The sequence below is a fragment of the Ascidiella aspersa genome, chromosome 6 (assembly GCF_963924565.1).
Source record: "Ascidiella aspersa chromosome 6, kaAscAspe10.2, whole genome shotgun sequence".
In the NCBI taxonomy this organism is placed as follows: domain Eukaryota; kingdom Metazoa; phylum Chordata; class Ascidiacea; order Phlebobranchia; family Ascidiidae; genus Ascidiella; species Ascidiella aspersa.
This window is the reverse complement of record NC_139452.1, coordinates 13,310,497-13,321,995: the sequence shown is the minus strand read 5'-3', so window position 1 is coordinate 13,321,995 and position 11,499 is coordinate 13,310,497. Positions and strand designations below refer to the sequence as shown.

Here is an 11,499-nt window from a genome sequence, read left to right as displayed (position 1 = left end):
TAAAAACAGTCCGATCCAATATAGCAAGTTTGCAACTTTTATAGTAAATTAGCTCAGCAAAATAATGTGTGAGTGGGGAGTGAGCCGATATTAATTAAGTAAAGCTTTGATACACGGTCATCGCAAACATTTTTATCGTAACAATACAAATTGCGGCAAACGGAGCTTTAAAGCGTCGTGTTAAACTAACCTGGAGTTTTATTGCCCTTGAACATGCCAGCTACCGGTTTGGGCTCGAGTCGAGGTCGACCGAACCACTGTAAAAAGAGGATTATAAAAGGTGATGAAAAAAAAAAAGAGTAAAACAATGTAAGCGTTTGTTTCATAAAAAGAGGATGTAGCGATGAGTAAATATACAATAAACTGTTGCTAATAGGCTCTAGAGGAGCTGTTTTTTAATTAATATTTGTAATACGTTGCCTACATTTGGCTTAGTTTTTTTTACTAAGTTACTTAAAACACCCCATTATATGGTTAAACCACTCTAAAAACAGCTGCTTGGTCGATGTTATCATGCAAGTGCATACACGGTAATATGTTCTCCATGAAATATATACGATAGCTTAGTTCGAGGACAATTAGGTTTGTCCCACGACTAAGGGTTTATTCAATGAACAAAACAGTGATAACTTACAACTTTTTACAACGCTTCACAGTGTTTTAATGACTATTTGCACAAAGTCACTGTTGCGAAATAGCTGCACTTGCGTCAACTTTTTTAGGAAAATTACCTGACGAAAGTCTTCGCCAAACAGCCTTAATAATGTTACAAAGCAAATGACTTGACTAACGACGTAATGAGTTAAACTGGCCATTAACTTGTAATTCGTCGAAGTGAATAAGTTAACACAGCGCTTTAATCAAGATAAGTCTAATACAGTACAAATTACAATTCCAGAGACAACGCTTTCGAGTGCCGCGAAAGAAAATCATAGGAGCACAGTGAGTAAAAGTTTTGTTTTTCTTACCACGATGTCGCCAAGGCTGGCAACCTGGAGCGATTCAATGGCGAGGGCGGCGGTCGTGTTGACGGTCACGCCGGCGCCGGCGGCACAGCAAAGGGGCACCACGAGGTAGACTAGTAAGGCCAGGAGGGCGGCACCGACCAGGGTGGCCAGTATTACAAGCCAGGTGAAGCTACCGCCCCCGACCAGGATACACGACTCCGTGTTGCACTCCACAATTCGGGTGTTCTGCGAGGGAAACAGCACATTGCGTATTTTGGAATGTGGCTGTTGGGGGCAGATCATTTAGATAAATAGATGGGCGATATAATTTATTGCGCTTTGAAAGAAAACTTATAATTTGTTTCTATGCTGGCGTGTAGCCAAACACTATACTGTAGGTCTAACTTAATTAGGTGGTCATAGACTAAGGTTTCTCAACCCTAAGCAAATACAGATTGTAGCGCGTTTTAGAGTACTTTTTGTGCATTAAACTCGATTTCAGGTAAACACGAGTTCGATTGGGCACAACAGATTTCTTGTTTACTTGTTTAATGGCAACACACAGTAACGTAATTCGGTGGGTAAGTCTGAAGCCTTTAATTCATTTTCGAACTCCTTAAACCGCTTATGGTTTGAAGCAGTGCTTCCTAACCTATGGGTCGAGACCCCAATTGGGTCGCCGACTTCAGCACTTCACATGTTAGATTTCTTGAGATTAGTCTTGAGCGTATTTGTGCCAAATTTAAGAAAACTGTAGGACATACACACGAACACATGGGAAATTATAACTACATTTTATCTTATCTATGCCTTTGTCTCATGTTTTGTTTGTTTAGAAAAAGTTCAGTAAAGAAATTAGGATGCCACGAAAAACGGTTCGAACACTGATTTAAAGCAACAAGGATAAACAAAAAACATTTAAACACAACTTACTTGCTTGGTGCACCCGGTAACATTGCATTGCTGCGATTGGCTCTTGTTACCACCGCCGCACGTCACAGAACATAATGACGTGTCTACCCAAGGGCCGTAGGTGCAAGCCTGGAAGGGTGCAGGGATTTAGTCGAAATGGAAAAAGTACGATCACAGTTGGGTATTTAACTATGGCGTTAGGGATTAAATCGAAGATACAAAACGCGGCAAATAAAAGCTATTAATTTACGTAAGCAAATTCAGGCGAATAATTTAATGTTTACGACACCAGTATCATTCTATATAAAGTTTTAAGCAATGTATATTCAGTAGTGAACAAACCGTACCTGGGTGTTGCATGAAACGACTCTTTCTTCCTGAAACAAAAGTTACACAGTGCTTTAGTTGCCAGACCTTGTGCGGAAACAATAGTTTAATCTAATTAAACCCAAAACAGAGCGGGCTTATAAATTTTATTTAGTTACAAGCCACGACTCACTCTTTGACGACCAATAGCTATAATCAAAACGTAAACATTGGTAGCACATTGAAACATTTTGTATCCATGAAAAAACCTTTTGTGTACCGCGTATAAGGTAGTAGTAGGGCGATTATTTTTTCATTTGTCAAAAAATGTCAAAATTTTGTCAAAATTTACACGTTAGGTACAAATTTGTCAAAATTATTTCAAGTCAGAATCGAATAAAAATGCACATAAATCGTTTATAAAAAATTAAAACAAAACTTTAGTCAGCGTTTTGAAATTCGTCGTTCAATTTTATTAAAAATTTTTTACATCTGTTTACACCACATTTTATAGTTTTGCATTTTTATAGTTGTTTGTCTTTATGAAACCACAAAAAGGTTAAAATTTGTCAAGATTTAAATTTTTCAGGTCAAAATTTCGTATTTTTTGGTGAAAAAATAATCGCCCCCTAGTGGTGCAAGTAAGTTATAACGTAAAAACTTTTTAACTTTATTTAAAAATCCTTAATAAACTCGTATTAACTTACTGAAGCTTCTTGTGCTGGAATAAGACACGTCCGATTTTGCGTGACGTTACCGCCGTCGCACGCTTGATTGCACACGCCGACGTCTGTCCAAGCAGAACAATTGCACGCCTGGACGAATAATTGATTGACTAGTTGATGAGAAAACAGTCCGACAGTAAAATAATAAGGCGTTTCTTTAAGTTTAGGCGATTACAATAAAAACAATTGAGAATCTTGGTAAATGTATCGCAAAGCCAAAAAGGTCGCGTAGATCGACATCATTTTAATAATTAACACGTTTTGATACGAGCTTGTATCATCTTCAGTTAATATGACTGAGAAGCAATTCATGCATCACTTATAAAAGGTGGGACGCAATTGTTATCAGTCTGAGTTTCTATAGTTGGGGAATTATTTAGCTACTCGACCTTTTGGCTTATTCATTATTAAACCACATTACAGATCCGTGAATAGTGTACCCAAATATTGAGTTAATAAGCAACCTGGATTACCTGGTTGTTCTTATTTTTAAGCAATACGTGATGATGTGTATTGTAATTATATTCGCTGCGTCGTGTCGTTATTGAATCACGGAGAAAAAAGTGCCAAATTTCTAAAATACATTGCTAAAAATGTACGCCTACAGAAAAATTAGGGTACGCGAACATAAGCTTACTTGTGTGTTGCAGGTAGCATTTTGAAATTCCTGAAATGTTAAAAAGAAATAATATAAGAACAAAGGAAGTAACAGCTTCCACATGTCAAGACATTTTTCGCAGAATCATTCAACAAAAACTTTTGGTGTCCATGCTATCGGTAAAATAAGTGAATAATGTACTTACTACATACAGATTCACAGTTTTTTTGTTAAAAAAAGTTTTTAATTTTTTTCACAAAACGTTTTTCGTTCTACACTGGATAAATTTAAACGAGTTTATCGAATTAACTTACGACGGCCGTGCATCCAATAGTGGTGCAATTCCTCTGTTGCATTTTGGAGCCACCGTCGCATAACACGCTGCACGAACCAATGTCAAACCAAACCGTGAAGTTGCAAGCCTAAAAAATAAATTTAAATTACTTTAATCTATGAGTCCCAAATAGGGCGGCAATTTTAAGAATGAACGAAACAAAAAACAACGAAATAAAAAATAAGGCAGGGGTTTCTTAATTTTTTTACCGCGGACCATAATTTTTTTTTGCTTAGCGTAGATCACGGTTGGCCACAATTTACAGACACGACATGCTAAATTGAAAAAAATTAATGCTTCTTAAATATACACTAATATTTCCATTAGCCCTTAATGGACCATCTAAAACTAGTTCACGTACCCCCAAGGGGTCCATGGGCCTCAGTTTAAGAACCCCTGTCCTAATGTATGTTTCTGTTAAAACATAATTCAAACCAAGTTTAAAAATCTCAGTTTCTAATTTAACAAAATAACCAAAAATTGGTAACCAAATTTTATCAAATCCGCTTTTTCGCCTTGTGGAAAAAAACGACACGAAACCAGAAAAACTCTGTGTAACCTGAGAAACGTCAAATAAAAAAACGCAGTTGGAACAAAAACATTTATGGGTGAATCGAAAACACAATATTGGCAGATTGCATTGTTGGGTATATTTTATCAAATTAGTTTAGGATTAACGTGCGGTAAACTTGCTTACCTCCGTATTACACGGATCCTGCCTGCTTGAGTTTCCTGAACAACCAGTCGTGACGCTACCGTTTAACATACATTCCCGGGTGTAGTTCTACAAAGCAAAGTTAGACATTTTGCTAAAAAAAACACACAAAAAAAACTATAATATGTATTGTACATCGCATTTAAAGGAAATGCATTTCTCGCGTGCAAATATTATTTCATTGCTCCCCATTTTTCAAAAAATATACACATTGTTATAATTGTTTCTTTCTGAAAAACGTTAAATAAATCACAGATTAGCCTGCATAATACATATACTATAAGCATAAAAATATGACTAAAAAGAAAATTGAAGAAATAAGCGAAAACTTATGACACTAAAAGAAACTTAAGTAACGTCACATCTGGAACATTTCTTAATTTCACAAAACTTACTTGCACTCCGCCGTCGCACGGTGCACTACAGGGACCCATGGTTGCCCAACTGCCAAAGTATGGACACGTCACGTTGTTACATGATGTCATCTCCTCCTGAGACGACGAACCGTTGCCCCCCTCGCAAGTTGTGGATACCTGAGCGATGTCGACGATGTTAGATTATTTAGACTTTTAACACAAAGGGACTTGGCATAAAACAAAATGATAGATTTTGTAAACATATTAACTTTTGTAAACATATTAGATAATGCACATGAAACATAACGATTAAGGTACAGAACTTATAATTTACCATTTTTAAGAAAATATTTAAGATTAATGATTAAATGTGCCTTGAACTAGTTATTCCTTTAAAACAAATGTTAAAAGCCTATACAAACGCATTCATAGTACCCTTAAATACCAATCGGTATAGTCATTAGTTGAACAACAAGCGAGTTTATTGGACAACATGCTAATATAATACCCTGATTTATCCCTCGAAATTGGCTGGGAAGTATTAGCATTTTCAGTTCTTACCATCATATTCAGGCTGCAGTTTCTTGTCCTTGTCAAGTATCCGCCTCCACAAGTGAGTGAGCAAGGCCCATCGGTCCACGCAGCCCAGTTGCCACACTCGCCGGTGTTGTTGCAGGGAAGGGTTTCGTTCTGTTTAAAAGACGTATAGTCGTTTTCCATGAACAAGAAATGCGACGATTTATTACAAAAAAACGATTTTTTCCCAATTTGGGGTATGTTGCTTGGAAGTAAATTCGTAACCACTTAAAAAAACAATATTTCCTTGGATATGTACCATCATTAAAACACATTCGACAAAATACAGAAGTTATTCATACTGTGTCTGCTGAAATTTCCTGTTTATTTAATTTTACTCTTTTACTATCTAAGTTTAAATAACTAAAGTTAAAATTACTTCGACAAATCATCCTAAATCCGCAATTGTTAAAACAAGTTTACTGAGGGGTCTATTAGTATCGGAAAAATACAACAAAGAGGTGATGTTTTGTTAAATAAGTAACCTCATTTATGCTTTGTAATGTATCACGAGCACGTCTAATCAATATACCAAATAATATGCGTTGTTACCTGGGTGCCATCGGCCATAGCGCCAGGGCACAGAGTTGAGAGAGCCCCGAGGTAAGTGCAGTTCCTGGTCCTTGTGAAGGTGCCCTCCGCGCAAGCCGACGAGCAGGTTCCATTAGACCAGGGACTGTACCCCGGACAGTCTTGAGTTTCGCAGGGCAACATATCCATGGCGGGCCCGGTGCAACCCTGGTGTAAACAATGCACAGATTATAAAGCAGGGTTTTTTAAACCGGGGTCCATGTATCCCTTTGGGGTCCGTGAACTAGTTTAAGGGGGTTCATGAAGGTCTAATTGAAATAATAGTGTATATTTAAGAAGTAATTAATTTATTGAAAAATAAAACGGTTTTGCACTGAATGTATTTGGAGTTTTTTTTACTTTCACATTTTTCGACCTGAAATCAGCAGATTTCCTAATTCTATTGTATTGTGACGTCAATTTATGACGTAATCTTTGACATTTTTTACCGTCCACGCGAAGCAAAACATTTTTTAGGAGTCAGCGGTAAAAAAAGTTTAAGAACCACTGTTATAAAGGAATTTCAACAGTCGGTGCGTTTCTTCCAAGTAAAAAAACAACTTTTGCATTTAATGAACCGTTGGGCAACTCATAATTTATTTCGTGGCTGTAAAATATTTTTGTTGAAAATGAGATTCGAACTACACTTACAGCATTTTAATTTTTCTAAATTAGATTAGACTGTCGCATTTTGCTCTAATTCATTGAATTAAAAAACTAGAGCTATCTAATTGTTCAAGAATGATTCAACTATAGATGATTTAGGGGAAACAGTTCCCAAAACGAGCAGACTACAGAAAAAGATGCTCTACCATAGCCCACATGAAGAAAAACAGAAAAATAATTAAAATTAATCTTTTTTTCGGAAATTTTCACTTACAGTTGTGGGTCCGCTGTTATCAACGCAGGTCCTGGTCCGATTCTGCAATCCTCCGCCACAAGTTGACGAGCAACTTCCAATCTCGCTCCACTGTGTGTAGACTGGACAAGGCTCGGTGTTGGTGCATATTACCGTCTGGTTCTGGTTGTCCACTCCAGGAGCACCTGGCCAAACAAAACTGCATTAAATTGCTGATAAGTGGGTGGCGCTGGTTGTCATTATTTGCGAAAATGAAGGCTGGTGAAATACCAAACAAATTCAGTTGCAATCCGTACAGTATTCCGTGTGTTCTTAACCCTTTAACTTATCACACAGTTACGCTAGGCTAACGGTTGAGATATTGTTGTTGTAGAAGGTTAAAACTAAATTGGTAGTATTTGATGGAAAAAAAGAAAATCGGGCAGCTCATAATGAAGACGTTTTAGTGTACTAAATTGGTAGTATTAGGTAGTGAATGAAGTCTTTTTTATAAGTACAGAAACGGGCATTGATATAAAGGCAGCTTAATGAGGTATCGGCGCGGCTTTAATATCACAAAGATATTTCGCTTGGCCTAACGTGTTACATACAGGGCTCATACAATTCCGTGATGAAAGCCGTTCAACATACAAACCGACCAAAGATATTAACCTGGACAAGCTGTGGAAAGCGCCGCTGTATTAACGTCCCTGCATTGGCGCTGTCTGACTCGGGTGGCGATCCCGCACACTCCACACGGTGTCAGGTCGTTCCAGGTGGTCCATGACGCCGCGCAGGAGGCCAGATCGATGCACATGTACTTGATCGAGAAACTGAAAAGAGATGGGGATGTTTTACTACACAGTGCTGTACGGTAAGTAATTTATTTCGAACTTTTGCATTTAATGAACCGTTGGGCAACTCATAATTTATTTCGTAAAAATTGTGATTTATAAAATTGTGATTGATAAAAAAAAAAAAAAAAAAAAAAAAAAAAAAAGTAAAATTGTGATTTATAAGAAATAATTAAGTGTTTTACACACTTAGAGAACTAGATTTGTTTATCCTGTTGAAAATGAGATTCGAACTACACTTACAGCATTTTAATTTTTCTAAATTAGATTAGACTGTCGCATTTTGCTCTAATTCATTGCTGTACGGTAAGTAATTTATTTCGATACCAGATGTTTTGGGATAAAAGTAAAGCAGTACGATCCGATATCAAAATTACGTCATAACTGTGACAATAATACCCAATAACCATACTTCTATGGTAAAATTGATAACTCGAAGCGTGCAAATGTATTGCTTTAAGGTTGGTAAGGCGAACTTGGTTCATTATTGTTTAACTCAAAGAAAAGCTGTTGGAAAATTTGCAGTAAGCATAAGGGCGATTGTTTTTTTGACTTTAGTCGTTGGTCTTTTTGATATACCAAAAGTATCAACTAGGCATTTTTAGGAGTTTTGCATAAATCCGAAAAAAGAAACTGTTTTTGTTCGGCCGGTAATGAGCAAAACGCTAATTTATGCCCTTTGATGTAATTTTAGGTGCCAATTTAGTAGTATTTTATTCAAGAAAACAAAACTTCGAAATATTTGTAAACGCACGCACATATATTGATCAATCATAAAAGAGAGGATTAATATACAGTTGGCACTTGAGGGGAGGATATAAACCCTAGCTGTTTAAAATTACAAAAAGAAGTTACATTAGTTTACCATGGGATTAATTTTAATGTATTTTATGCAGTTTATAAACTCATTTCTTCAAGGACTAAAATCATTATAAGAAAAGATAATGCAGCATAAGCAATGCGGTCACCGAAGTAAAAATCTTTACATAATCAAATGAAAACTTAAGTAGCCCCTATGTTGCAAATTGCAATGTCACCACGTTCTTTTTCGTAACAGGGTAATTCAATAGAAAAAACAAGGTCGAAACTTTATGTTAACTCACGTGCAGCCGCTCACGCCGCAGTCGAACGTCACCGTGTTGTTGGCGTCGGCGCACATTCCCTGGCAACCGGTCGACGACTGTGTGGAGGGGTCGGGGGTGCAGGCGGATGGACAGTTGTCGAACTGCTCCACGAAATGGCTCTGGGTGCATTCCTGGAAGGGGCCTGGAGGAAAAGAAAAGTGCGTTTAAAAATCTGGGCGACAAACCGTGGAACCGTATAGTTTAAATTGACTCGAGGGACAGCTTTTGGAGCATAATGATTGACGGTAAAAACGTAATAAGAATTTCAAAGCCCATTCAGAAGTAGGTAGCATTTTGTGGCCGTTTCGAATAACTCTTTATTAATTTTCAACATTGACTGCTTTTACAGATTTGATGTTTGTTTTGTTTAGTAAGTTTTATTTGATGGTGCAAAGTCATTCAATCCAAAGAAACAGAATTAATTTGCGGCACACACTGACAACACAAACAAGCTACAGGAGATTATATATTTTAGCAGTTAAACGCAACAAATTACCACACCTGGGTCAAATAATTAAATACTACTGTTCGGTTTTAATTGTTTAGCTACTCCAGAAACAAAAATGACAATTCAATACTTCCTACTTTGAAATTTAATGTTAAACCTAACGAATATTCAACCTAAAATTTATATTTTATGATCGGTAATTTGTTACGTGTAAATCTTCAAAAATAGGCTATTTGAATACATTTTTGCGCGCAATTTAATCAAATCTCTAACAAAAGGTATCTCACTTTGAGGAAGACAAGTCCTGCTCCTCATCCTTGTTGGATCCGTTGATGAGGGATCCCACGGAGTCCAGAGAGAGAAGTAGGTGGCATCTGCGAAACCAAGAGTCGCGAAGAGAAGACAGAAGATGCCTCGCCGTGAAGAAGGAAGAACCATCGTCCGGAAAATTACCACTTACCTTATTTCTTGACCTTTAGGCTTAGGTTATATTTTTTTAGGTACTTCTCTAACCTATTTAGAAATAACGATATAACTATTTTTGTTAAAGCTAATTGTTTGGCAGTAATCACACGTTATTCGTCAATACGCCAACAAGTGAAATCCTACCGAACTCTGTCTTTCGCATAAATTCCATACATACTAACATATAGTTTACTAGAATTAAACTGTAGACTGAATAACCCAATCTCTGGAGTTAGGTAAATAGTTTGAAAAAAGGTTAACTTATTTTATTAACAGAGAGATCTACCAACTCGTACCACAATCATATTTGTAATTTGTTGCGTCAAGTTTCGATGCTATTTTGCCATGTGACTCTTGGTAATATGCAGTTTCACCAACGTTTGCCAATATACGTTGCTTTAACAGAGAATGACGACGTGAGTTAGTAACTAAAATACACAGTTTAACGTTTCTCAAAACTTTCTAGCGCTATTGTAAGAAAGGCATCGGTGTCTTTATAAATCGACCTAATTTTTTACTCCTTTCTATAGCTAAATTAAACAAAGGCTCAGCAATTAAAGCACCGCCACCACGCCCAATACTGGCACTCTTGTTTTGTCGCGTTGTTCAGGCAAATGAGAGAAAGCGTTTTAGCTTTGCGGGAAGCGAATACGTCACCTTATCCGAGACGTAGACGCTTGCAGTTTTGTCGAAAAACGAAAAACTATACTCGATAATAAATATATAAACCAAATAAAACTCTTAAGCGTTCTTGTAAAATTAATCTCGCCCAAACCAATGGAAAACTATGAACCATATACGGGCTCAGAAGTTTCTCAATTTAATAATCAAAGATCAAATAACACACACAAGCCTAAAATATCGAATACAACTTTATTGGGGGCGGTACACCAGTTCTTGGTGAAAGTTTAATATTGATATGGCTCCTAAAACAAACAATAATAATAATATTTTCCCAACAATTATTATGGTAAGGAATTTTTACAGTTGTTATTTAATGCAGCTATGTTCTACCACAGCGTATATTTTTTATTGGCTGTGGATCAAATTACATTGTTGCATTTTGTTCCTTTTTTATCTAACTGCTGTGAGTTCCCCAAACTTTATTTGTTGCTACCTTTAACCGTTTTTCTTTTGATTTGGGTCCGTTACATAGGGGTACAACAATTTTTTCGGAGCAGCGCGTTTCGATTACTTGAATCATGTCGTCACATAATGTCGTAACTTGTAACGTCATATGTAAGATTTAAACTAAATCCCGGATACGCCTCTGTAACATTGACCCGCCATATGATACGATTTGCTTCTGATGGGCCGCGACAAAATATATAGTTCTTACACACGTTTTTTTTTTACATACATTTATTGGCTTTTTTGTAATTGGCGCGACATTTAATGTAAACCACACATACACAGGCTATACGTAAATATTTGTGAGTTCTGGTTAAATGTGAGCAGTTGCTGTCTTATAATGTTATTTTCAAATGAATGATGCAATACCAGTGCCAGTTTCGAGTGTAAACGCTGGTCAGAAAAAATCTTTTTTTATTGTCAAATTGGAACGAAAGAACATTTATCGAAAAACAAAACAAAAGCTAGTTGTTTACGAGGCAAGGAGCCGTCACAAAAATACCAAAAAAACACATATGTTGTCAATTTTTTATCGCGGGGTTATCGTTTTATTTTCGATTAAAAGGAAGGAAACGACGAACAAACTGACAACAAACAGAG

The 11,499-nt window shown here is 36.7% G+C and overlaps 3 protein-coding genes across 3 annotated transcripts in view; all 3 read right to left on the bottom strand.

Annotated features, from left to right (window-relative positions):
- LOC146139977 (integrator complex subunit 3-like) overlaps window positions 1-11,499 on the bottom strand; it is a 58,320-nt gene that overhangs the window by 27,818 nt on the left and 19,003 nt on the right. The window lies entirely within an intron of this gene.
- LOC146139979 (uncharacterized) lies at window positions 186-3,295 on the bottom strand. The gene is made up of 6 exons (XM_083391531.1): window positions 3,275-3,295; window positions 2,873-2,980; window positions 2,207-2,236; window positions 1,881-1,988; window positions 969-1,193; window positions 186-257 (listed from the first exon to the last, which is right to left on the bottom strand). The coding sequence occupies exons 1-6, from the start codon at window positions 3,293-3,295 to the stop codon at window positions 186-188; spliced, it is 564 nt and encodes a 187-aa protein (XP_083247657.1).
- LOC146139978 (coadhesin-like) lies at window positions 3,456-10,889 on the bottom strand. The gene is made up of 10 exons (XM_083391530.1): window positions 9,591-10,889; window positions 8,835-8,997; window positions 7,550-7,710; window positions 6,920-7,083; window positions 6,022-6,207; window positions 5,455-5,583; window positions 4,933-5,070; window positions 4,520-4,606; window positions 3,803-3,910; window positions 3,456-3,557 (listed from the first exon to the last, which is right to left on the bottom strand). Exons 1-10 carry the CDS (start codon window positions 9,739-9,741, stop codon window positions 3,492-3,494), a joined length of 1,353 nt encoding a protein of 450 aa, XP_083247656.1. The 5' UTR covers window positions 9,742-10,889; the 3' UTR covers window positions 3,456-3,491.

What these genes read in the sequence shown, in the direction of transcription:
- LOC146139979 (XM_083391531.1), bottom strand. Translation starts at nt 3,295, where the DNA reads ATGAATAAGCCAAAAGGTCGA. An exon ending in TGAATAAGCCAAAAGGTCGA is followed by an intron (nt 2,981 to 3,274) that starts GTAGCTAAATAA and finishes TTATTCGTCCAG; the next exon opens with GCGTGCAATTGTTCTGCTTG. An exon ending in TTACCGGGTGCACCAAGCAA is followed by an intron (nt 1,194 to 1,880) that starts GTAAGTTGTGTT and finishes TTTCCCTCGCAG; the next exon opens with AACACCCGAATTGTGGAGTG.
- LOC146139978 (XM_083391530.1), bottom strand. Translation starts at nt 9,741, where the DNA reads ATGGTTCTTCCTTCTTCACGGCGAGGCATCTTCTGTCTTCTCTTCGCG. An exon ending in TGCGGCGTGAGCGGCTGCAC is followed by an intron (nt 7,711 to 8,834) that starts GTGAGTTAACAT and finishes ATCTCTTTTCAG; the next exon opens with TTTCTCGATCAAGTACATGT. An exon ending in GCTTTCCACAGCTTGTCCAG is followed by an intron (nt 7,084 to 7,549) that starts GTTAATATCTTT and finishes TTGTTTGGCCAG; the next exon opens with GTGCTCCTGGAGTGGACAAC.